We start from the raw sequence: 25,468 nt of genomic DNA on the forward strand, positions 1-25,468 counted from the left end.
ATCGAAGCCCTCCTCCGTCAACAGGGGGATAACAAGCCTCTAGGCAAGCACTGGACCACCAGGTTCGTCAAAAGTCATTCAAAACTATCTACCAAGCTTGGAAAACGTCAAGAAGCCGCCAGATTTGACGGCTTTACTCCGAAGGCGGTCAATTGGTACTTCGATATCAGGGAGAACGAGTACGGCTGGGTCAAGCCTGAGAACACGGTTAACGTGGACGAGGGTGGCATAATGGCGGGTTTCGGTAACTCCTCCACAAGTCCTCTACGGGCTTTTATAGGGCATAACTAATTGGTTGTCCATGAGGCCTGGACAGCCTCGTAATCGGGAGCTCTGACCCGAAGAAGAAGGCGTTGTTGAAGGGCGTTCAGTCGCGCACTTGGACCTCGTTTATTGAGGCTGTCACCGCAACTGGCCGCGCTTTAAAACCGGGAATTATCTTTAAAGGAAAAGAGCTGCAGAAGCAGTGGTTTCTTAAGGAATTCGAATCGATAGCGGACTGGCACTACATCACATCACCAAACGGCTGGACCGACAACCATATAGCTCTCGAGTGGTTGAAAGATGTCTATCTACCTCAAACAGAGCCTCGCGATGCATCAGATGCGAGACTTATTATCCTTGACGGTCATGGAACCCATGCACAAGTGAGTCTTTTGGTGTTTTCACCGCAGAGTCTCCCGCTATAAGGTCGCTAACGAGCACCCAGGATAAATAGATAGCTACATGCTTTCTGAACAACGTCTACTGCTGCTATCTACCAGCGCATTGCTCTCATGGCCTATAACCGTTAGACAATGGAATTTTTAATGTCATCAAAGGTGCATATCGGAAAGAACTCCAAAAGCTGGCTAGTTTGACCGATTCTGCGCCCGTTAATAAAGTCAATTTTATTCGGTCATATGCGAAAGCCAGAGAGGCAGGCATGAGGAAGAAGATTATCTTATCCGGCTAGAGGTTTACTGGAAATTGGCCTATAAACCGTCGCAAAGCTCTAGCACATCCGGAAATTCAACCGGATAAAGAAAAAGTGCTAGAAGGCTTCAAGACGCCCAGCCCTCCTCATCTGGACTCAGATGATACGCCGGAAACGAGCCGCCAGGTGAGAGATTTGGCCAAACATCGAAGTCGTCCGACCAGGAGGAAGTACAGTAAGATCACAAAGGGGCTGGAAGCTTTAGAGATGAAGGTGGCCGTTCAGAATGCGCAGATTACTGGGCTGGAGGAGCAGGTGTCCCAGCTGCGGCGAGGGAAGAAAAGAAAGGCGTTACCGAACCCGAACCGACGATTCATGGCTCTAGCGGAGGCTATAGCGGCTAGAGAATCTCTTCCTAACTCAAAGGAGGCAGAAATAGAGGTAGATGTGGACGAGGAGGTCGAGTCGGTGATTGAGGTGGGTGTCAGGTCAGAGGACGAAAGTGACGACTTTAGGGTCGTAACAAAGCACTGCCAGCGCACACGGAGCGGTCGGAAGATCAAAAAACCACGCAGAGAGTAAAATTTGATCAATTTTATGGAGAGTCTCTTTACTAACTTCGATTTTGATTGACAACGCGGTCTGTTTTTGTGTGCACGAAAATTTAGATTTTGTATGGGAGGATCGAAATTTTGGTGGTCCCTTAAGTGGGGGTGTCCATTAAGTGGTCCTGGATGGTACGTACCGGCCGGCCATCAATCTCAACTCCTCCTCGAATATCTCTACCTCCTGACTGACACGCATCTCATCCTGCCTCGCCTTGAACTGCTCGCAACGGATGCTTCGCTGTGCTTACTCGAACCGTGCCCTGCCTCCGTCATCCATTACCTCTCTTCCACCACTCGCCATGATCACTGTCTTTCTGTCCATATCCCCCTGCGTGCAATCACCTTCCCTCTCGACCCACGATATGTTGTCCTCGAACATCAACTGATCCATTTGTCGCCGACATCTATCCCAGGCCTCCTCCGTCTCTTCATCGCAACCCATACGGTCGAATCGACCGTCCATCACCTGGTCCAACATCACACGGCAACACCACTTCCCCCTTATCAACCTCTCTACTGCTGCCTCCTTCGGTGGCCAACTGCTCTTTCCTGATGCTGTTGTTTTCTTTCCTGCTACTCCTCTTCTTAATAAACGTTGTTATAATCATGATAAATTGCCACTTACACTTATTTTCCGGTCTTGGTCGGCATGTAACCACAACTGCCTCGCTCTGCCCGCCGTCTCGTCCGGCTCGTCCGCTCTCTTGCACGTAATCTCGCAATCGGCTGGGCATTCCTGCATGTATAACCAATCTCACATCCGACACGTCTACGCCCAACCCCAATGAGTTGGTGGCCACGATCAAATGCCCATCATCTATCCATGATCGTAGCCTCTGCACCTTGCCTGCCGCTGTGTCAACCTTAGAATGGTACATGTTGCACTCCCACATCTTTGCCAATCGCTCAACCCGATCGATTGTGCTGGCGTATACAATAACTCGCCCGTTATTGTGCTGATGCAACCAATCCCGCACCGTCTTGACTGTGTGTATGTCTTCTGCCTCTTGCTCTGACCCTACTGGACGGCCGCTGCTGTCGCTGTTGCTGCTCCTGCTGTTACTGACGCCTTGACGCTGATGTCTTGGTCTTGGCTGCACCTCGATTACCCTGTACTGGATATTCGACCTTGACGTTCGCGATCGGAATATCTTCACACGGTTCGCCGATAACTTGGCCAACTCGAAAAACCTCTCAACTTCGCTTGGAAGTAACGTTGCCGTCAAATGTTGGAAAATTCGGGAATCCCCCTTATCTTCAGGATTCAGGCTGTTACTCTGAAAGTCCTAGATTTAAAGTTCAAAGTCCTAGATGAAATCAAGAAGAGATATAAACCCGAGAGAACTCTTATCTCAACAATGAACAACCAAGTTTCTTGTAAAAATACTTTCACCCAGCACTACTGCGCAATATACCATCCACAACCCTTCTTTCGGCATAACCCCTCTTTCGGCAAGCAAAATGAAAAAGCCACCACCAAAAATCGACGACTTTACTTACACAGAATTTGACCAAATTGGTAGAAATCCGTGAAATTTTCCGTTTCATAAATAAGAAGTAGATTGCCCTGTTGTACCCTAGGTTTTTTGACAAGCCGCCCTGATCGCGTGGTGGGTTGGCTAGGTATGGTTTCCTCTCTGACTTCAATGACAGAACCAGCCTCCGATTCTGACTCTTGCTCGCTTAAAGAGACAGATTCCACTCCAACAGGCATATCTTGAGGCTCCTCTTCTACTATGGCCTCTCCACCAGCTAGGGTCTCCCCAAGAGTCATAAAACGTTTATTAGGATTCGGCACAGCCTTCCTCTTCTTCCCTCTCTTCAGCCGAGCCAACTCTTCTTCTAGGCTAGCAATCCTCAGTGTATGCGCCGCTACTGTCTGCTGTTGGGCCTCAAAGCCCTTGGCTATTACGTTGTACCGTCTCCGCGTCTTTGGTGTTTTGTTCAATCCAAGATCACGAATTTGACGGCTCGTCTGTGGAGTATCGTCCGAGCCAAGATACGGCCTAGGTTCAGGAGTCACTCTTGGGCCGCTGTTTGGCCTGTCCTGTTGGATTTCAGGGTGTCGCAGCGCTTTGGAATGCGAAATCGGCCAGTTGCCAGTGACCCTCCAGCCTGACAGTATGTTCTTCTTAGTCATTCCAACTCGGCGAGCCTTGGCGTAGGCCCTGATGAAATTGACCTTGTCCATTGGAGCGCAATCAGTCAACGAAGCGAACTTTTCCAACTCTCGTCGATGTGCAGCCTTCAACGCGTTGAATACTCCATTGTCCAGTGGCTGGAGCCCATGAGAGCAGCGTGCTGGTAGATAGCAGCAATAAACGTTGTTCAAAAAGCTCATAGCCATCCATTCATCCTTCCATCACTCAGCACTGATCTTGAGGTGGGGAACATGGAGAACATACTGTTGCATGGCTTCCGTGACCATCTAAAATGATCAGCCTAGCGTCTGACTCGTCAGCAGGTGTTGTCTGGGGCAGATAAACTCTTTCAAGCCATTCAATGCCTATGTGGTCATCAGTCCACCCGTTGGGCGAAGTTATGTAATACCAGTCTGCTATCTGCTTGAACTCCTCAAGAAACCATTGTTTCTGCAGTTCCTTCCCCTTGAAGATTATGCCAGGAACTAAAGCGCGACCGTCAGCAGTGACAGCTTCGATGAATGAAGTCCAATTCCGAGTCTGTGATCCCTTGAGGAAGGCCTTGCGCTTCGGGTCCGTGCTTCCAACAACTAAGCTATCTAGGCCTGAATGAAGATAATTAGTCGGTCAAAATGCAAGCACCGACAAGTAATAGAGGTGAATACCTTCCGAAACCAGTCATAATACCGCCTTCATCAACGTTGACGGTGTTTTCAGGCTTGATCCAGCCATACTGGCCATCCCGGATATCAAAGTACCAATGAACCGCTTTAGGGGTAAAAGAGTCGAACCTTTTAGCTTCTTGACGTCTACCCATCTTGGTCTTTAGGTCTGCGCGGCGATTGATAAACTTGATCACCCAGTTGCGTCCCAAGTCGGGATGTTCGCCCTGCTGTCTCAACAAGCCCATGACACAAGCGGGGATCTGACTGTGGGACGGAGCATAGCCCAAAGACTCCTGGCGGAGGATCCAGAAAGCCAGCCTATCTTCTTGGTTCTTGGACAAACGTCGGCGAGGCTGGATCTGGTCTTCAGCGGCCCCACGGCCGTTAAGTCTATCGATGAGGGTCGTTCGGGGCACTCCTCTTCTCTGGGCCGCTTGAGGGGGTGAAAGACCATGATCGGTAATATCCAATATGGCCTCAGCCATATCGTCCTCTGTATATTCCCATTGAAGTCGTGATTTAGGCATTTTTCTGCTGTTGTCGAGGGTAAAGATCGAAAATCACGAGAAAGAGCGGTGAGGAGGTTAGTGACCATTTTGAAAATATTTCAATAGCATGACTTGCATATCGCGTGCCCAGCACATCCTCAACAGGTCAGAATAATTATCTCCACTCATTTCTATAATCAATAAAAGAAGCTCCTTTTAGGTAGCTATTTATTCTGGCCAACTTTCGTGTAAGTGAAGTTGACGAATTTTGGTGGTGCTCTTTTTTTTTTGCTTGACGAAAAGGTGGGGCTGTCGAAAGGGGGGTTGTATATGGTATGTAGTACTAGGGCATTGATTTAAGAGTGCATCAGGATACAGTAGATGTCCAAAAATAGGATCGATTACTCGCATTACACTTAAATTAAACACGAAACTATCTATCGCACTGAACGTGCTTAAAGGGTTAAAGTGAATATGTTATTAATAGTGAGCAGCAGTATAGAGTTAATTGATTGTTTGTTTTTTAGTGTGGGGTACTCCATCCCACAGAGTTAAATAAAGCATACAGCTAGATTACTAACGCAGTTGTTTCCTGAGGCCATGAAGATCATGCCTACCCTGCGACACTATCCGTTCCAAGCGTTGTGGTAGAGAAAAAATCGGCTCCAAAACCAGATTCATATGTCAAAAGCGTAGAGAAGACCTTGCAATAAAGGGGAACTACCGATGGCCCTCACTCTCAGTTTCGAGCCGTTTAAGACCAGGCCTTGTTCAGGTTGTTGACAAAGTTGGCATCGATGAAAGGGACGTTGGCACTGCCCCATGGCTTATCGGGGTTGCCCGATGGGCCGGTAATCAGACCCTGGCGGGCCGCAGGAGTCATTGCAGCCCAGTCGTAAATCCAGTAGGTACGGCCAGGGCTAGTCTTGAACTGGAGCTCGTGGTTCTTGCCGAGGCTGGTGAAGTACTCTGCCATGACGTTGTTGCCTCTCCTTTGGGGGTTCTTGGTCTTCTTGAAGTCACCATGACCAGAGGCAGCAGCGGCGTAGAGGGTGGCCGAGGGAGACTGGTAGTTATCGATGAAGACGACAACAGATTCCCAATCGTGACGATGGCCGCTGACAAGGTTGCCATCAGCAGGCTGGTCCTTGGGCCAGTACCAAGCGTACATGATGGCAAGCTTGCCGTTGTGCATCTGAGCACGAGCATAGGTCTGTCCCTTGCTAGTGTCCTTGCAGCCGCCAGTCTTGCTACCGCTGTCCTGAAGCCCACCGCTGTTTACGAGGTTAGCTTTGAAATCTGTCTACCGTGAACGGTCGATGACATACTTGACGTTGCCTCGTGTATCAACTGCCGTGTATGGCTGGCATCCGTCGGCAATGTGGAGCAGAGGCTGCCACCTGTCGATGGCGGCGCCAATGGCACCTCCCTGGATGGTTTTGCCGATAGGGTTGAGAGAATCGTGGTTGACCGTGGCGCGGGCGTGGAGGTTGTTGAGGGCCTCGGAAGGAGCAGCCATTCCGGTGGCAGCAAGGGCCAGGAGGGCGTTGAAGATGGTCTGAGGATGCATTTTGAGTGGAAGTGAAAGGTAAGACCCTTGAACTTGCTGTAAGAGTGAAGTTGTTACGAGTGTGTGAGAAGAGAACTGTGATGAGTGTGATGAGGAGAGAGGTTTTGACGAGAGGCGTAATGCAGGCTGTCATTTATAGTTATCTCGAACACCATGAATCTATCCAACACGCCAAGACCTCATCATATTAGCAAGTCTATACGAAGTCAGGCGTCTACGCTTCCATAAGCCTATACTCGATAAAGCCCCATTATAGTATGACAGGGGATCTTGGAAGAAGGTTTGCATACTAACCACAACTACAACAAGTATATGGGGCGATTCATGTAGTTTACCCTGATGAAATACGAGACGCAATTGATCTTTGGTCGTTGTGTAGTTAGAAAAGTTCCCAGAAACTCAATATCATTATCGGTGTTTCACAGTCCGGAATTATCAAAGCCAGACAAAGCACAACGGTCGGCGAGTCAGTACCTAGTCAGACTTGTGGCAACACTTGGACTTTGACAATGCGCGATCCGAGGTCCACCAGATGGCTCATCAGCACACTGTTCGCCCTGCTTCCCCATTGTGAATAGGAAACTTTGTGTCAATTCCCCTTGCCGACAATGAACCTAATCCTATCCAACCCTGTGAAATCGAGATAAGTCTATGCAATAATTGGGATCTACTGCTAAGCTACTAGTACCTATAACCACCATCTAACTTGAGATTGGAGCTAACCATTAGAACGCACTAGACCCATAGTTCGATTCCAAATCCTGTCAAGAAAACGTAGCGCCGTTCTGCAAGCTTTCGCTTTCGGCATTAACAAGGGTCCGAAAGCAACTTAGGTCAGGCCACGTGCCTTGGCGTCTGCAAGGAACAGGTTGACAGATACCGTATTTGTAATCTCATTGCATCTTAAAGTTTCATTACTAGCCAAAAATCGCGTCAGCGAGACCCTGTGCGTACCGGTATCTAACAATACACACACCACTGTCTGAATCCGGGGTCGTGAGAACTATGCGATGTAAAGAAACATTTTTTAGTTTATTTTCTATTGAAAAACGGAAGGGCCTGTAGTAGAGCGGAATTTTAGAAATCGGTGGCCCGGACTACGTAAAAAAGCCGTATCGTGAAGATGATTTCTCTCCATCATTAAGTTAGTGGCTGACAAGCTAGAATGACTCGGTGGTTATCAACCGAAAGTGTCTTTCTTGACGTCCACTTTCGGCTGAATCGGCTCCTTGGATTGTTGGTGAATCGATGGGCAACACTAAGCCAAGTGGTCGGAGGCCAGCAAGACACCGAGAGTCCGCCATGTTCGGAAAGCCTGCGACCCGTTGGCCGAGATAAGATCCCGAGGTACCGTATGGTGCTATAAGTAGTCGGGCTTTGTGATATAGAGAGTTCTGTCCGGGTTAGTGTTAGTTCATGATTCCAGGCGGGGTCCCATCCGCCCGAAAAGTGGATCTGGGGCCGAGATTTGATCTCAAAATCACGATATTCTATGTAAAAGGTATAAAATGCAGGCCCTCGGCTTCTTCGGCCGGAAAATCAGGCGCCCCAGTAGGGTCATTAGGTCCCCGCTGTAAGTGTGTGTGGAAGCTGTTGTCATCAAAGTCATAGCTATCTTGTGTTTGAGATGGAATTGATTGGGAAGTCATTGTTTTAATTGAGACTGATTTGGGTTGATTTACTATGGTGTTTTGCGAAAAATGCATCTCCGATCCAACTTTTAGTACCCCACATGTACCACTGTGATTACCTAAGGCATGTGGAGCGAGTGACCCCTTAGAGGGTTGTGCCGCTCAAAGAGATAATATTTAAAAATCTAAATCTAAAATAGGTAACGTGCACGATAAGCATGCCGATCAGACAAGCATGTCGATCAATATACTGTGCGGCTAAAAGTAGCTTACCCTATCTCCTCAGAGCCCAACAGGCTGCAATCCAGGCTCGACAGGACGCGCTTTTGAGCCGATGATGTGCTGGATAGTGGTCCGTTCTGTAATTTGCGAATGCTTTACGTAGATTTTAGCACAAGAGACTCTAGCCCAGCACGTCCTGTGCCCCAATAGGGGACTTTACGGGCCTCACGGCCCCTGGACGAAAAATATACATACATACATACATGCAATCCGCACCCCGCCCCACCCTATCCCTGTCATTACAGCAGTACGAGCGGGGTACCAAAAGCTTCAGCTTCCATCCTTTCATAGCCAAATTACTATATAATAACTGCCTTCCAAGGAGCTCCATTGGTTAGATTAGCCACTAGAACAAAAGTAAAGGATACGGGGGTGGCAGATCCAAGTACCAGCTTAACCCATTACAACAAATCCCCGAGTGGCGTCCATCATTCGGCATTTGTCTGAAATAGGTAAAAGTACAGTTGCCACCCTTTCAGGTTCGATTCCCCGCTTCACCAGCGTCACTGCTTCTTCTATCAGTAATTAATCCACCAAAATTGCCCGACAAGCCAGAAAGCCACACAAGACCCCTTCGAGAATAATAGAAACTGGAGTACTCTATGGATTAGTTGCCCTCCAGTAAGGAGTTACTGAGCGATCTATAAGAGAATTCGTAGCACAATATTAACAACAAGAAAGCGCTCAAAGTTAATCAAGGACTGGCTAATCATACGAGCTGCGAGAAGGGAAACTAGACATATCCTTCGATTCATTACTAAGACCCTTTCATCTTACAACGCCGATTGATTGATTTGGCCGAGCTCCACTATTGTGAGGATGCTACAAGATTATTTTGTCGGTAAGGAATTTAGGTAGAAAGAAAGAGGAATAAACAGGTATTTTGTGACAGCGAATATTCTTCTAAAGTGTTTTTTCTAATTATTCTAATAATGATTTCATTCTAACAAGTAAAAAAGGGTTGTGAATATAGACTTACATATTGCATACTAATTTAAATTTACTATGATCTTTTTGTTGTTGCTGTATCTAGTAAAATCATAAAACTTCCAGCATATGAGGAAAGTACTGCCCGTCCAACACGTCTCTCTTATCTAGATGAATTATATCCATACATAACCTCCCACTACATCGATCCTCAAGGGCTTTAAGGAGATTAATCAAGTCTCTCATCGCGCTGAACCTTAACGTCAACGTCCTTGACAGTTTCTATATCGATCCGAGAAATAGCGACATCGAATTGGTAATCTACTCATACACAATTAGAAACTGAGATACCATCAACAGAGGGAACCCTACCTTTGAATTGTCGTGCTGGAACTCTGGCAGCAAAAAGCTCATCTAGCTCGGCAGGCGTTCGTCCACGGGTTTCCGGGAGGCAAAAGTATACAATGGTAATGCAGAACAACATCCAAATCGAAAAGATCAGATAAGTTTTCGCACCGAGATTCAACCTTGACTATGTCAGTGAAACGGAATACCCACGCACCATCTGGATCTCGGAGGATAACTCACTGGTCTGCGTTTGCGATATAAGGAAGAGTCAGAGCTACAACAAGTGCAAAAACCGAATTCAACGCGAATGCGAAGGCTGAGGTTTTATTCCTCAAGCGAGCAGTTGGCATCTCGGCCGCAATAACATAGGTAAGAGGACCAAAGCCGCAAGCGTAGAAGAAGCCAAACATGAGACAAAAAGCGGCCATCAACCTGGGTACTATTTGCTTGGTTGCATCAGCGAACCCAAGGCCACCTATAGTAGTGTTGATGATGAATAGAGCGGTGAAGGTAGATAGAGCCAATGTGCGTCTACCAACCGAGTCAACTAAGAACACGCCAACAATTGAACCGCCAACGGACAGTATGTTGAGGCCTAGGGTCAGGAGAAAAGGATTGGCCGTGCCGATTTGAGAAAGGAAGACGGTGGCATAATTTGTTGCGAACGCGATTCCGCTGAGTTGCTGCATGTTGGCTATAGAGAGAGCAAGGAGTGTACGTCGGAGGTTGTGCCCTCGGAAAAGATCCATTAGTACAACCGAATTCTGATCGGTTTCAACATCTGTCTGCTGTTTCAGTGTGGCTATCTCGATCTCGATCTCGTCATCAGAGTAGCCCTGGCGGACTTGACGTAGACTCGAACGAGCCAGGGCTTCATTGCCCTTGATGATGTAGTAGGTTGGAGAGTCAACGACAAAGAAGAGACCGATTACTATGATGATTGGCCATAGGCACTGGAGACCCAGTGGTAGGCGGTATGACATCGAGTTCAAGACGGCGTGAGTTGCCAAATTGATGCCTCCAGACACGATCCCTGCAGCGTTGATGGAGACGATGGAAATGGCCACCATGGCTCCACGGATGGAAGATGGCGATAGCTCTCCAAGAGAAGCAGCGGCCATTGGAAGCATCATGAGCGAAGCAGTATCTATCCCACGCGTACAGGTTAGTATATATCAATCATTCGTTCTCAGACTCCGACGCGCTTCAACTCACATGCAAGGGTATGGCCAAAAGTCATCAAAGCAACGTTTGTAGCTCCAGTCTGGACGGCGGAACCAATGAGACTGATAACACAGGCTATCCACAGTGTCTTCCTCCGGCCGATTACGTCGCCAAGCCACGCAGCCAAAGCGGTGCCAATGACAGCCCCAACGACAAGGACGGCTGTCATGATGGAGATGTCTTTTGCGGGCAGTGCAACGTTGGTGGGACTGCTGAAGTCGAAGATGAAGGCTGGCATAGCGTAGACGCCTCCGATGACAGACCCGTCATACCCGAATGTGAAGAAACACAGGGCAAGAAAGAAAGCTTGGAGCAATCACAAGTCAACATTGGCAACAGGCGGGATATGGGATGAGTTCGGAGTTACCTGAGATCATCAAACGGATGTTCTGCCACCAGTAGTGCTTAGGTGGCGATATCTCGTTGCCGGCTCTCTGGCTGCTAGGGAAGTTGTGCATCTTGATGAGAAGATAGAAAGTGTCTGAGGTGAGGGAATGAAGAAGCTCGAGTGTGGAAGCGTGATGGGATGTTGTAGTATCGACCAAGGGAAAAGATTATTACTCGACTTATATGGATTTAGCTACATGCAGGTCCATCAACTCACCCCATGGGGAATCGACGTTGTGCTCCAGGCCCCAGCCTACCTCGGGTATTTCGTTTAGATTAGCTTATCTACCTAGCTCTTTCGAGGAAAAAGGCGATGGGGTAGTCATAGTTGACCACTTTGTCGGACCGACAGAGCGCGGATCATTAACTAACTATGACGGAAGCAGACTCTTCGGCAATTCTCTTAATGTAGGCTGGGGGCCACTCTCTTTCAGATTGATGTTTAATATATCTCCTGAGAGGTCATAAGGCTGCAACGCGGTACCAAGAGGGGTTGCGGCCAATTAAGATACAACACCCAGAAAGCAATAGCAGGAAAAACTGGGGCGGTACAAATTGCAGCCTTATGACCTCTCAGGAGATACAGTTCAGGTTGAAAGTATGGGCGTTGGCGACTCGGCAGCCTCTGGATAATTAACGGCGGATAGGATGTCCATAAAGGGTTTGAGGTAAGGGTGGTTTCCGCCACGGAATAGAGCAAACAATGCGAGGAATTTGTTCTGAATGGCCGTCACTCTGTTCGCTCTACTGCCCGGCGGGCCGAATTCCTCAACACTCGGCATCTGAGCTGTCCAACTCATCTGATCAGATGATGATGATACTGAGTTGGCATCATTCGGGATATCGAGGCTCAATACATCAGGTAAGCCTGAAGACATCGGACTTTGGACCTCTTCTGCGTCAAGAATACAGGCTTGAGCCACTTGTGTGAGGTTGACTGCGATTTCATACAGCTTCTCAGCCAACCCGATACCGTGGGTTTCCAGGACATTGATGGGATATCTTGCACACGTCCTGATCGTCTCCTCTGCCATGTCTATTGCGTAAGCAGGTTGTAGCTCCATCGATGACGCGTAAGCAGAAGTGTACCCGTGTCGGGACGCAAGGCTCCAAAGCATGCTGCATATCCAGTGACGGGTAATCAGAATATCGGCCTGTTGCGTGTCTCTCCCGACATCAGGGTTCGGAATGGGAAGATTTCGGTAGCGCGTGAGGAGTAAAACTACTGACTCGAGGGCTATGTGCTCTTCTCCAGTGTTCATCTGGCACTTATTCTTCCAGCAGCGTATGATAGTGTCGTCTACGAAGTCGGTTTGGTCAATCATCTGACGGATCCCGTCTGTGGCCACTTGTTCCTCGATGTTGTCGCCTTCCTGGGAAGATGACTGAGTAACAAAGCCATAGAAACTCATAATATCCGTCCCCATCAACCGTGGCGTTTGGAGTACGAAGCCTCGTTGTAGAGCATAGATTCTGTGTCACGTCTTAGGGAAACTTTCTCTTTGAAATGGCGATGGGATACTTACCTCTCGACAATTGCTAAAGCGGTCAAAGTTCTCAGCCTGCGATCAGCCTCGTCCTGGCTGACGTTTCCATAGCTCGAAAGGTCATGCAAGTTCAGAATCTCAGCAAGAGTCAAGGCTTCCATTAGTCGCATCTTGGCTGCGTTGTGTTTGCCACGGCAGAAATGACATCCAAATAAGAAGAAGCTCGTCACCACGGCCTCGAGGGTCGGTTCCTGGCCAAATTCTGCGCCAGCGTGTAGAGCGGCAGTGTAAGAGAGTATTATGTCGGCCAATGCCAATCTGGCTGGCAGGGTAGGCTTGTCCTGACCGTGTATGGGCTGGAACAGAGTGTATGCACAGATGCTATGAACAAGAGCGTTGAACGACCGATCCTTCTGGTGTCGACCGAGCTTGATATTATTCAACAGATAAGCCTTTTTGAAGAAGGGCATTGACTGGTGAAGGCGGCCAAGAAAGATGTCGACCAGGTGCATCATCTGAGTTGGACTCAAAGGAGAGACGATAGGAGAGGTGAGCGATCCAAAGGGCTGCAAGGCTACCAATGGCCATGGTGATGCCAAGATTGATGGTGCGCCTGGTGGCACGCGTGAGGGCGTAAGAGTTAATCCCGTCCGTGATTCAAATGGTCCAGGGTTGACATAAAATATCTGAGGTGAGTCGGGCGGTTGTGCGTAGACGACCCCTGCCTGCTCCTCAGACAGCATCTCACTTGGGTCAAATACAAGATTCGACTGACCGTCTGCGAATTCAAAGACGGCATTTTCATCCGCATTGGGTGGCCTGCCAAAGTCCGTGCTGGAACCAGCAATAACTTCAGATCCTACCGAGCGCACTGCAGAATCAAGAGTTATTGGAGTGCCTTGCAGGGCGGAAAGGCTCTGTGCAGGTGGCGATGAATCGGGGGTCTCTGGTGAGTTCGTTTGGCTGGCCGGTCCGTCTGTCCGCATGGTATCCGGCTTCCTCTTCCTCTTCCTCTTAATGCGATATGAACAGTCCAGACCGCTCTGTGAGCAAGTCTTGCATGGCGTCGTCCGCCCGCACTGTATGCATGGTGCACCAAGTCAGTTCTAGATACACCAAGTAAAAAGGAAAGGGGCCGTCTCTCACTCTCACTTTGCGGGCATAGCACTGATCACAGGCGCGCGCCTGAAGAACCCGAGTCAAGGTATTGTCCAGAACAAGCTGAAGTTCGTTGTTCATCATGGCTTGAATTGATGGTAGCTCATGGAACGTCACGGGGAGCTAACAGGTGAGTTGGTTGAATTCTTAGTGTGGATGAATGAATCATCGATGCCCAGAGGCGCCGTGGCTTTTAAACCGGGGTGACAAGCTTTTATGCGAAGATATGCCGAACGCCACAAACTGGATTAGTGCGCTCTATAACTTGCGGGCTCAACAATAATAAAACTTCCTATCTCCCCAATGCGTGCGGATCTCCGCAATGTGACTCGCCCCACTTATCTCGGTCACCTCAGAAGTACATGAGGGGTACGAAAAGTTTAATCCATGTTGTTTATCTTGCGCAGTAGTGCTGGGTGAAAATATATATATTTTTATGAAACTTGATTGTTAACCATTGAGATGAAAGTTCTTCTCGGGTTTATATCTCTAGATGATTTCATCTAGGATTTTGAACTTTAAATCTAGGACTTTCAGACTAACAGTCTGAATCCTGAAGGGAAGGGGGATCCCCGGATTTTCCAACAACAGGGGGGGTTTCTGGTGCCGGGTTCGATTGGGTGCAGATACTCGGCTAAAGGCTATCTTCTTCGCCCATCCAGGCTCTATCGCATATCTGCAGAGCAATCCTGACGTCCTGATATTAGATTGTACTTACAAGACGAATAAACACGCTATGCAACTCCTTGATATGGTTGGCGTTGACTCCTGCCAGCGCTCATTCTGCATCGCCTTTGCATTTCTCTCCGGCGAGACAGAAGAGGACCACTCGTGGGCCTTGCAGCATCTCAGATCCCTCTACAAGCACAGCCTTCCTTCTGTCATCTTGACAGCCCGATGGCTAGCGGCTATGAATGCTTCCGCAACCTGGTTCCCATTTTCCAAGGCGCTGCTTTGCCTCTGGCACATCAACAAGGCGGTCTTACAGCATTGCCGACCTGTCTTTCTGCTGGGCGACGGAGACCAGCCAGAGAAAGCATGGGATGAATTCTATGCATCCTGGCACTCGATTGTAGCCTCACCAACTGAAGCGGTATTTCAAGAGCGTCTGGCTAGCTTTGAGCGTAAACAAGCCGAGAAATACACTGAGGCAGTTGGGTATATTAAGACATTCTGGCTTAAACCTTATAGAGAGAGGATCGTGAAAGCATGGGTAGATAAACACTTGCGCTTCGGCAACATTGCTACCTCAAGGCAGGTAGCTTATGGGATCATAGAACCATAGAAGATAGATACTAATAAATTTCCTAGGGCGGAAGGAATTCATTCCCAGATAAAATCACACATCAAGACATCTACGCTAGATCTCTTTGATACCTGCCAAGCCATAAGACCTGCTATTGCCAACCAATTGAAGGAACTGAAACATATACGGGTCTCTCAACAGGTACGGATACCGCTAGATATTTCGGGGGTACTGTTTCAGGCTATACGGGGCTGGGTTTCACATCAGGCTTTACGCAAGGTGCAAGAACAACAGCAGTTGCTTTCGGCGCTTAAAGCTCCCTGCAGCCAGAGCTTCACAACCTCTCATGGACTACCATGTAAAAGAAGGCCCTTTTACTGGAGCATTTTCATCCCCACTGGCACTTGAAGCGATGTATAGCTCAGCCACAGCCTATGCTAGAACCCACCAGAACAGCCCTAAGCCAATAACGAGAGTCGTAATCAGCCGATAACGAGCACAAGGCGAGAGCCTAGCGCATTTGAGGCAGTTGAGGCAGTAGCATAACCGAGAGCATAGCCTAAATGCAGCAGATGCCACACACTAGGTCATAAGATGACCTCGAAAGTATGCCCTCTGCGGTACGAGGAGATCTTATAATCGTTAGCGTCATTATCGTCGGGATTATCGGGGCAGGTAATGCTAACGCCGTTGGCACCGTCGTCGGGACCGTCAGGGCAGGCCGGGTCAGATAGGGATAGTACTAGCTGCATCGTCGTTAATGTCGGCGGCAAAGCCAACATAGAGCCGGCAGCATCATCGACACAGGCAGGGGCGGCGCCGACAGTAAGATATGATGATCCACAGGCTATCTATCAGAGATATGTTGCTGCTCGAGATGCTTGGTACAAGGCCCAGCCTCGTGGAAGTATTAAAACTAACCAGGCATATCAAAAGGCGTTGGGTCTGCCTCTACGATACGATAAGGCAAGCTACCAATTGTGCCTTGACTGGAAGCAGATGGGAAAGTGCTGTACGATGCCAACCGGATCTAGAGACTGGATCAAGGAGGAGATGATGGCCTACCTAGATTGGAGCAAGGCAGAAGATGACAGGGTTGAGGCCCAGGTAGCCGTAGAGATGGAAAGCAGTCTTTTTTCTAGTAGAAGAGGCACGCGTGGGGTCTGGGAAGCGGCCGAGAAGGATGGTAAAGAGCAGCAGAATTTATACTCAGATAGATAATTAGGAATTCATGGCCGTTCTGGATCTTGAGATTTGAACATTGCGCGCAGTTGTTTAGTGGGTGACGAACGCTTACATAACCGCCGCACCCGGGTGCGGATGTAGCGGCCGCCTGCATGGCCCTCCTGTGTTGCGACTTCACGTTTCATATCCTTATCTATCTTGTTCCCAACAAGTATGACGGGTATCTGAAGTCTCCCAAGTGTAGATGGCTTACAATGGGAGCGCGATACCGAGGCGGGGAACAAGGACGTAACATGGCGGAGAAGACCTTCAATGTAGCCAAATGAGGATCTAGAGGTAATGCTGTAAATAAGGATAAAGCCTTCGGCATATCTAACGGTTTGCTCATAAAATGTGCTATACAGCTCTTTACCTGCTGTGTCGAGAATCTCCAGAGTGCTTGGCTCGCCGTCTATTGTTGCCTGCATCGAATACAAATCCTCAATGGTAGGGTCATACTATTGCAGCCTGTTCAGTAAAGGTTTAATGAGGCATAGGTTGACTGAACTTACCGCCTCTACGAAATGCTGGAAACAAAACTGTATGACTAATGCAGTTTTGCCAACTCCTGAGCCTCCAATGACCGCCAACTTATATAATGCTCCTACGCGTGTCATATCCCTTGATGAGTCCTGTGGGTGTTTTGTAGACGGTTCTTTTCGTTCCAATATGTGGTGTTGAATGGAAGAAATAGACAGCGAAACGGGCAGGGCGAATAACACCTCGTGATCTCTCGCCTGGAAGCAGTCTTGCCGGTTTTGTCACCAGGAGAGCGAACTGTGGGAGCGAGTTCGAATATCTCACAGTCAACCATGAGCACTTGGAGGCAAGGAGTCACTAGTTGCCTTGGGCTGTCACAATCCGTATTTTACTGGCTCTATTATCTCTGCCTTCGTCAAAGTCTTCCCATGAGCTTAAAGCCAACCCATCTTCCTAATTGGATTTTCTATGCAAGGCTCCATGGGATTTCCCTGGTCAACCTCCCCCAACAAAATGCGAGGCTTCAATTTGTTCAATCCTCCACAGCCTGTTGTAGCATGTGTCGGACCGACAACTCGGCCCTTGGGCAGGCGCCTGCTCGGCCTGCTCCGGATATTTTCCAGATTCGGACTAGCACAGATGTGTTCGGAATTCATCGCGACACCGATGTTCCGGGCCCCGGACATCATCGAATTTCCACCGAGACGCTTATAGAGAGGTGCAATTTCGCCTGTTACCTTGCCTTGTTGCCCAGAAAATCCCTTCCCAAAGTCCCGAGCTCTATCATCACCCGTTGCCCGAGCACTCACAATTAGGGTTCCGTTTTTGACCGTCAAAAACCGTTCTTGACCGTCAAATTCCTAAAGGGGGTTTTTGGCGGTAATTTACGTCAAAAACTCTCCCATTTTAGGCTTAGTGAGTGGCCATATTAGGATTAGCTGGTGTACGGAATAGGTTTAGCGCGTCAAATAACCGATGCAGCACACAAATTATCACCAAATTCCCTTCTGCGCTCTGTTCCTTCACAGCGTTCCTTTAGTGCTACGAACTACCTTCATTGTAAGCTTCGGAATCGGCTTAGTCCACTTAGCACCGATAAGGTCACTTTCATCTATATGAACAGTCGGGTGCTAAAGAGGCTCAAGACGGTCAAAGATAATCCGGCAGAACCGAATGGTTGGGAGACAGTTGACGTTGCTTGGCTGATAAAGATAGAAAACGCCTTCCAAGACTCCATTGTTGTGGATGGCTGGGGTTGGGAAGAGACCGATATGGAAAATAGTGGAGATGAAATGGGCATTGGCCAATGAGAGGTTTTTGACATGCAAAATACCTCGAGGTTTCTGACGTCAAAAACCTTGGTCAGATAGGTAAATTACCGTTCGGTAAATTACCTCGACGGAACCCTACTCACAATGTCCATTCAAGACTACAACTCCCCTGAGGCGGTATTACGCCTGGGTTAATACGCTTTAGAACTGAGCCAGGTAAGTCGTGGGGCGTCGATACTGACTGATACAAACGCACCAGTGACCGCTGACCACGGTTCAGATCATGAGCAAGGTTCCACTACCTGCCACAGACTGCTCAGATATCCGGAAGCTACGCGACCAAAATGATTCTTCTGAGAAAGCGGCGTATGAGTCCGCACCATCTTTCGGAGTCGAAGACCGCGTAGTTCTCATCCCCACTCGCGACGGCCACCAGAGTAGCACCAGGATTTTCCGCTCACCAGGCGCTCCTTCGAAAGGTAGCCCCCTTATCGTGTTGATATACGGCGGTGGCTTCATCCTTGGCAGCAACCTACAGTTGGCATCGCTTGCCCGAATCATCGCTGCAACACACGGGGCAACCGTCGTTGCGCTCTCATACAGGCTTGCACCAGAGCACCCTTTCCCGATTCCAGGCAACGATATTCGGGACGGCCTGGAGTGGGTCACAGAAAACGCCGAAAGCATTGGGGCTGATCCGTCAGCAGGCTTCATTGTGTGTGGCGGCTCAGCCGGTGGTAACCTAGCAGTCACCAGTACCCATATGGCGACCGTAAACCCGCTGCGACAAAAAATTACGGGCCTGTGGCTTATCTTTCCCATACTCATGTCTGAAAAGCATGTACCTGAAAAGTACAAGCACCTTTGGCTTGCTAGAGCCCAATTCATAGTCTCCGGTCCTCAGGTCGCCGGATCTGGACATTATCAATAGTTTGTACGCGCCTGACGAGGACTCCCCAGAACGGTCACCCGACAACATGAGTGACTCGTTCTCGTCGTCAAAGCTTCCGCGGACATTTATTCAAGTGGCTGGATTGGATCCGTTGAGAGACGATGGGTTGATGTACGCCAGGACTCTGGAAGACCACAACGTGGACATGAAACTGAAGGTCTATCCGGGCTATCCTCACGGCTTCATCGCCTTGCCTGATCTTGAAGCTTCGATACAGTTTGTTGCAGACGCCAACGAAGCCTTGGGCTGGATGTTAGGGGTAACGGGGCGCTCTGGTCAATAGTCTGCCTAGCTTAATAGAGTATCTCGTTTTCTTGCAAAGTTACTATCTCAAGTCCTCAGACGAGTGCAGAAATCAAGACGCATTTATGCAATAGCTGTAACGAGACTGCGAGCGGGCTTCAACGACGTATATCTGCGGTGTAGCTGCGGGTGTGCATCCTCGTCGAGTCATGCCTCTTTTGAGTCCCAGGTCTCCTACATGGGGTTCTAGCAGGGTACTGCTGCAAATTTGTCGCTCTTCTAGCTTTGTCCTGCGACTGTTTCCCTCGGTAGTGCGAATTCATGCAGGCCGGCTACCAGCTCCAAATACCACTTCCGGGATCTCCAGGACGACATGCACCCCAAGAATGCTTGAGCTGCATTAGTGAGTTGAAAGTTTTTCGCGACACCTGCCTACCTGTATCTTTTGAGATTGGAAAGTCCATTGAACATTGTGGACCAACAAATATGCCATGCCCAATGGCAACGTAAGCATGTGTATTATGCGACTTTTATATTGACCTCCTGCAGACTCTCCCATCAGCTACGACGCACGCTACTTCTGCGTTTGGAATTTGCGAGCTTGACGCAAAACAATTGACCATCTTTTGACCGTTGGCTTCCCGACCAGCTCGTCCAAAGTTTGACACACGGCTCCGCCAACAGTATTATCGATTCTGTAAAATGGGCCGAAGCCTATGCCAGAGCTTTTGGCTGGCGGCCAAGGCGTCAGTCCATGACAAAAGTCCAACCATACAGACTGGAGGGCCGCTACAGCGCGCCGCCATTCCTCCAGATGCTTCTCTGGGACCGCGTCTTCGGCGACATCGAACAGTAGGAAGTCATTGATGCCATGATTAGCCTTTTGGTAATGCATAGAGCTATTAGTGAAAGGGTTGGTCGCGGTAATCTCATATATGAGCATTGGTCGGTCGGGCTGGAGGGATGCCATGAAGACCAGAGGAATTCGCAACGTGATATCTCCGATGAGGGCGGCCCAGTTCTGTAAATCGGCAGAGTCGTTCCTCCGGATATTATATGCTTCCCGTATGACCCGGTCGGCAATCAATAGGTCTACTGCATCGTGGAAAATGCCGTTTGTAGAGAGAATATCCTTGACAGTAAGAAGGAACCTGTCATCGGACAAGGTTTTTGTTGTTGTGGCGTGTTCTAGGAGCATCTCGCTGACATCTTGCTGTGAAGGTTGGTGTGTTAGCTTCGACCTCCTTATGGCACGGCTGCTGGGCCACAGCTTACCTCATACGCGCAGCTCCCTATCATAATGTCTGGTGGATTCTCGATTGCAAGCGAGTTCCGAACATCTCGCGTTACCCATTGGCCATCCACTAAGGGGTATGAAAGGAAAGCTGGCACGGCAGTCACAAGCTCCTGCACAGGCGCCGACTGCAAGAGCTCGACTGTCGTGCAGTTTGGTTGGTTCGAGTTGGGCACGGCCTCCACGTACTTGGAAAGGTTGGCTTCGTGTTCATCCATGGTTTGGGGACCCAGGCCGATGATGGTTCCGCTGGAGAGGATGGCGCGTTTGAACTTGTGGTCCGGGAACAGCGTGTGGTAGTGTGTCGAGATGGCTCCTGCGCTGGTACCATTAACCGTGATATTGCCTGGGTCACCACCAAAGCCGTGTATGAACCGGCTGACCCAATCTAGGGCCCGAGCCTGGTCATGTAACCCATAGTTTCCCACAGGCTCACCGTGTGTCTTGTTGTAAGTTACCAAATCTTTTGATGCAAGGAAACCCAGCGGACCAACCCGGTAGTTGATCGTTACAACAATGACAGCCTGATTACACTTACGGCTCACTTGGATCAAGTTCGTAGGGTCAGAAATCTCTCGGCCATTGAAGGCGATGCATTGTGATCCGGAGATGAAGCCGCCTCCATGAATGAACACGAGCACAGGAACCTTGTCATTTTCTGCGTTCTCAAGAGCTCCGGTTGGAGCGGTGATGTTAAGATTCAGACACCCGTACTCAGTCGCTTTTGGATGCGGTCAGGACGGGGTAGTCCTCGCCTGGCGGTTGGTCCCAAAAGGCAACGGGTTTAATGAGCAATTGAGGACAAAATGGGCTGTTTTTGGAAGATATCAAGGGCCAACCGGGAATTCCACCCAAAAAGCTCGAGGGTCTGTAAACCTGCCCTGGTTGTCTTGCATCAAAAGGTTGTGAGGGCAGAGTGTCGTTCAGAGTACTTTGCCGAAATCGAGCTGGGATGGCGGCGTAAGGTATCCCGCGGAACTGTACGATGTCCGTTCCACGTTCCAGCCCAATAACTTCACTAAGGCGTTCGTGTTTGAAGTGATAGCCTCCCATTCTGAGTGAACGGACAAGGGAATTTGCTACCGATTGTTTGCGGCTGCAGGGAGTCGGCGTCACTTGCTTCATCTTTGTCTTGGAACCCTGGGCACCACTCTTTTATTGTCTTGACTACCATGTGAAGCCACTTTCAGTCCCATTTTGGAAGTACCCCATCTGGGCCAAACCCGAAAGTCATACCCAGCCTTTCAAGGCTGCACAGAAGCCAGGCCCGCTCGGCAATTGTCCAGAGCAGGTTAGACGGCACGATCTCATATTTGGATCGGCATGCACTCAACCGAAGCATCTGGCTATCGACCCATCTTTGACGATCTAGTTTCCAACAAGGAACCATTATGATATGGGCGACGTTGCCCACAGTTGCGGCTAGATACCGGGTAAAGACTGGGTGCCCGAATGCCACCTGGTCTTTTGTGCTGCAGCGTGCGCGCAAGACGAGTAGCAAAACCACTGACAGAGAGACGTTACCATGCAGCCTGTCGGTTGGAGGGCGCGTATTTCCCTAGGCTGCTGATTACTGCCTAAGCCTAAGCACAATCTCAAATAAACTACGCCGGGTGGAAATATCTTAGAGGGCAAGCACATCTCCGATGAATTTTAAGAATGTCCATGTCCAGAGCAAATAGACTGCTTTGCACCTTCTTGGGCCAAAGTACCGCCATAAGCTTCACTCAGACCGGAGGCACAATGTCATCATGAAACATTGAGATGGCCGGATTTGGTGACTTCCGATATGAAAGAGCATCAATTACGGCTGAAAACTCCCCCCCCCCCGGTACTTTACGCCTTTGGCGCCTTCTTAGCCCAGTTCCATAAATCGGTTTTCTTGATCTTCCCCGTGATATACGCCTTTGACCTCTCACCCCAGTAGTAATCTGGGATTGGCACAACACCAGCCTCTAGAATATCCGGGTGTTGGACGAGCATACTCTCCAGCGCCACGGAAGAAATGTTTTCGCCACCAGATATGATGATATCCTTGGCGCGATCCAGGATCTGTGCGCTCCCGCCGGGATGCCAGACAGCCAAGTCTCCGGAGTGTAATGCGCCTCCTGCAAAAAGTTTTTGGGTTGCTTCCGCGTCTTTGTAATACTCTTTGGCACTACTGTTTCCCGAAAAGATGATTTCTCCAATCTCTTGACCGTCCTTGGCAACATCGATAAGAATACCTTCTGGTTGATTAGGTTTAATGATGCGAATGGGCAAATTTGTTACGAAACCATGGCCTTGGCGAGCCATCTTAGCGTACTTTTGCTGAGCGGGGAGACTTTCCCATTCCGGGAGCTGATAGCTTTTCGTGATGGGACCATAGGTTTCTAACAGAGTTAGCGGTTGTCATTGACATGTGCCATGTTGCTCAGAGATACTCACCTGTCATTCCGTAAACGTGAACAGGCATGAGGTTAAGGTTTGCCTAGACAAGGAGCATAAATTAGTATACGCAAATCCCATGTCAGCGACATCAAGAGCTCGCCTTACCATCTGTTCAAAGAGATGGCCCTCCGGCGGGCTTGCTGTTACAGTTACTTGCACTAGATGTGGGAGCTTTATAGCCTCCTTGGCCGCTACCAGCAGAGTATTAACGGTTGGAGCCGCATTAAAGTGCGTGATTCCCTCTTCTTTCAGCAGCTTCCAGATGAGTGGGTAGTCTATCTTTCGAAGGCACACGTTCAACCCTCGAACAGCCACAACCGACCAGGGAAACGTCCACCCCATGGCGTGGAACCTAAAAAGGAAGAGTTAACCTCGACTTCACGATTTGCAAGGTGAAGCTTGTTGTAAATACATAGGTAAAGTCCATAGGTAGCGGTACCGTCCGTGGTTGAGGCCAGATTCAATAATATTTCCTACAGCTGCAAGGTATGCGCCTCGGTGAGTGTAGACGACGCCTTTGGGTCGTGATGTTGTGCCAGATGTGAACGGAATAGCCAGCATGCCATCTTCGGTATTTGACTGCAAAGTAGCCCAAGCGTAGCTACCTTGCTCTGTGTCATAGGCCAGGCCCTCGAGAATAGCTTGGTTGAACGGTTCGCATGTGGGACCGTCAGTGGCATCGGTGTCCTACAGGAACAGAGGGATTAGCACTTGTTTTCCTTCCGAGTGGGACTACCCTACTCGCCAGATCAACAATCAATGGCACCTGAGGATGCTTCCTCGTAAAGGCACCAAGCAAGTTCTCGAACTCCTTGTCCACGATGATACAATCTACCTCAGCAAACTCAAAGATGTAGGCGATATCGTCCTCTTGCAACCGGTAATTGGCAGGAACAATCACGCCGCCGCCGGCGACAATACCATAAACTGGCTCCAGAAAGGCCGGTGTGTTGGGTGCTAAGATGCCAATGGGAGTTAGGTTGTATTTCTTGAAATAGTAGGCTAGGCCACGGGCTCGGTCCGCGAAACTTTGGTATGAACGGCGAACAGCGACACCATTGGTTGTTATGTGAAAGATGGCATCCGCATTGGATTCGACAGCAGCGGCGCGCTCGAGGAAGAAGGTGGGGGATAGATGGTGAATATGCGGCGGTGGTTGAGGTTGACACTGAGTCTGCGGTCGTAAATGGCCTACAATGGACCGGATGCGCGAAGGAGGGCCAGACATGGTAGCAACCGAGATGATACAGATTGCGAAACACCAGGGAGAGTGGGTGAGGGTTGAAGAGGGATTCGAGAGGAAAGTCAAAGAAAAAATGGACGAGACAGCGAGGGAATATATATTTTAGGGCGAGAGCACCAGTGTCGCCAGTTAACTATAGTCACTCAGATGATGGTCAGCTCTGACCGGGGTTGTACGAAACGAAACTGGGGTCGGGATCAACTGGGCGGTAGTAGTCTGAGACATCCACTCTTCTTCCTGTGGACCAAGCAAACTTTCCCCGCTGCAGGGGCAGTTGGCCGCGGGGAAATGGTCATTTTGCGGTGAAGTGCCGTAGATTTAAGCTGGTGGCTGGACAAGCACAAATCAGAAGGGTTGTGTTTTTCGGAGCCGACAGAGAGCGCGGTTGCGCACCAACGAGCTTTTGCTCTCAAACGGTTATACACATGAAACACTAATAATGCGTGCTCTGTGCAAGTGGGAATATTACCACGGCTGCGGAACTGGCAGCGGATCCGAAACGGGGCGGCCACTCAAGTGCTCGTATACCAGCATCATGCACCACTGTCTTGATGAGCTTGGCACCACTCTCAAGAATTTGCGCTGCTTGGGGGGACGGCGTGGTAAATCTTCTACTCAGTGTTTACCCCACCGAAGGGCTTCGATCGCATTGTACCTGTCATACCTTCTCACGGAGTAGCCCGAAAGATGGTTCAAAAGAGGACTGTCCTAGAAATTGTTAATGTTGCAATCGCCTTGCTCGACTTTCAGAGCAGCTTCTATTAATTTACTACAAGCTTACTCTCCAATTCGAATGAAACTGAGACTTTATTGATTAATGCTACGAAGATGCTATGCAAAAGGCAAGGACCAGATACCGACTGTCTGTTTCACGATGACTGAGCAATGAATGGTCGTATAAGTCCCTGCACATAGCTGTAGGCCGCCTCATATGTGCCACCCAAAAAAGCCCACCGATGTATCCTAATTTATTGGCCTACTCAGTTTGAACTACAACAAATTTTCCTCATCATCAGATACTTCTGATTCTTCTCCATCTTCCTTCTTACTTTCAGCGACATCAGTCTTCTCTTGCGCGCGCTGTATTGCCTTAATTTCAGCAAACTTCGAATTTGGTCTGGTTTCTACCTTCCTCCTTCTCTTCGGCCTGGCAGCCTCTAGCTGTGCTTCTGGCGCCTGAATATTTAATTGAGCCTTTGCAAGAAGGCTACCCTTTTTGTCAAACTCTTTTGTAACCTTCCTGAAGAGCAATC

At 49.2% G+C, this 25,468-nt stretch overlaps 8 protein-coding genes across 8 annotated transcripts; 1 reads left to right on the plus strand and 7 right to left on the minus strand.

Annotated features, from left to right (window-relative positions):
* Positions 1-1,768: 1,768 nt before the first annotated feature.
* On the minus strand, positions 1,769-4,857 carry FOXG_21973 (uncharacterized protein; the record flags this gene model as incomplete). The annotated part of the gene is made up of 5 exons (XM_018402353.1): positions 1,769-2,097; positions 2,150-2,810; positions 3,167-3,880; positions 3,930-4,260; positions 4,331-4,857. The coding sequence occupies 5 exons, from the start codon at positions 4,855-4,857 to the stop codon at positions 1,769-1,771; spliced, it is 2,562 nt and encodes an 853-aa protein (XP_018255616.1).
* A 542-nt stretch (positions 4,858-5,399) lies between these two features.
* FOXG_15072 (uncharacterized protein) lies at positions 5,400-6,477 on the minus strand. Its single transcript, XM_018395145.1, has 2 exons — positions 6,147-6,477; positions 5,400-6,092 (listed from the first exon to the last, which is right to left on the minus strand). The coding sequence occupies exons 1-2, from the start codon at positions 6,386-6,388 to the stop codon at positions 5,573-5,575; spliced, it is 762 nt and encodes a 253-aa protein (XP_018255617.1). The 5' UTR covers positions 6,389-6,477; the 3' UTR covers positions 5,400-5,572.
* A 2,980-nt stretch (positions 6,478-9,457) lies between these two features.
* Positions 9,458-11,258, minus strand: FOXG_21974 (uncharacterized protein; the record flags this gene model as incomplete). Its single annotated transcript, XM_018402354.1, has 5 exons — positions 9,458-9,549; positions 9,601-9,755; positions 9,817-10,723; positions 10,792-11,106; positions 11,168-11,258. The coding sequence occupies 5 exons, from the start codon at positions 11,256-11,258 to the stop codon at positions 9,458-9,460; spliced, it is 1,560 nt and encodes a 519-aa protein (XP_018255618.1).
* A 516-nt stretch (positions 11,259-11,774) lies between these two features.
* Positions 11,775-13,916, minus strand: FOXG_15074 (uncharacterized protein; the record flags this gene model as incomplete). Its single annotated transcript, XM_018395146.1, has 3 exons — positions 11,775-12,660; positions 12,714-13,753; positions 13,821-13,916. The coding sequence occupies 3 exons, from the start codon at positions 13,914-13,916 to the stop codon at positions 11,775-11,777; spliced, it is 2,022 nt and encodes a 673-aa protein (XP_018255619.1).
* Positions 13,917-16,307: 2,391 nt separating this feature from the next.
* FOXG_15075 (uncharacterized protein) lies at positions 16,308-16,633 on the minus strand (the record flags this gene model as incomplete). The annotated part of the gene is made up of 3 exons (XM_018395147.1): positions 16,308-16,324; positions 16,376-16,424; positions 16,517-16,633. 3 exons carry the CDS (start codon positions 16,631-16,633, stop codon positions 16,308-16,310), a joined length of 183 nt encoding a protein of 60 aa, XP_018255620.1.
* Positions 16,634-18,132: 1,499 nt separating this feature from the next.
* Positions 18,133-19,401, plus strand: FOXG_15076 (uncharacterized protein). Its single transcript, XM_018395148.1, has 3 exons — positions 18,133-18,152; positions 18,211-18,269; positions 18,334-19,401. Exon 3 carries the CDS (start codon positions 18,337-18,339, stop codon positions 18,982-18,984), a length of 648 nt encoding a protein of 215 aa, XP_018255621.1. The 5' UTR covers positions 18,133-18,152; positions 18,211-18,269; positions 18,334-18,336; the 3' UTR covers positions 18,985-19,401.
* A 421-nt stretch (positions 19,402-19,822) lies between these two features.
* Positions 19,823-21,595, minus strand: FOXG_15077 (uncharacterized protein; the record flags this gene model as incomplete). Its single annotated transcript, XM_018395149.1, has 3 exons — positions 19,823-20,461; positions 20,524-21,263; positions 21,382-21,595. The coding sequence occupies 3 exons, from the start codon at positions 21,593-21,595 to the stop codon at positions 19,823-19,825; spliced, it is 1,593 nt and encodes a 530-aa protein (XP_018255622.1).
* Positions 21,596-22,378: 783 nt separating this feature from the next.
* Positions 22,379-24,200, minus strand: FOXG_15078 (uncharacterized protein; the record flags this gene model as incomplete). Its single annotated transcript, XM_018395150.1, has 5 exons — positions 22,379-22,914; positions 22,970-23,012; positions 23,078-23,324; positions 23,385-23,659; positions 23,709-24,200. The coding sequence occupies 5 exons, from the start codon at positions 24,198-24,200 to the stop codon at positions 22,379-22,381; spliced, it is 1,593 nt and encodes a 530-aa protein (XP_018255623.1).
* Positions 24,201-25,468: the final 1,268 nt, after the last annotated feature.

This window comes from Fusarium oxysporum, chromosome 1, assembly GCF_000149955.1.
Source record: "Fusarium oxysporum f. sp. lycopersici 4287 chromosome 1, whole genome shotgun sequence".
NCBI classification, from domain to species: domain Eukaryota; kingdom Fungi; phylum Ascomycota; class Sordariomycetes; order Hypocreales; family Nectriaceae; genus Fusarium; species Fusarium oxysporum.

Coding starts and splice junctions, on each gene's coding strand:
- FOXG_15072 (XM_018395145.1), bottom strand. CDS start 6,388: ATGCATCCTCAGACCATCTTCAACGCCCTCCTGGCCCTTGCTGCCACC. Junction 6,093..6,146: donor GATACACGAGGCAACGTCAA/GTATGTCATCGA, acceptor CCTCGTAAACAG/CGGTGGGCTTCAGGACAGCG.
- FOXG_15076 (XM_018395148.1), top strand. CDS start 18,337: ATGAGCAAGGTTCCACTACCTGCCACAGACTGCTCAGATATCCGGAAG.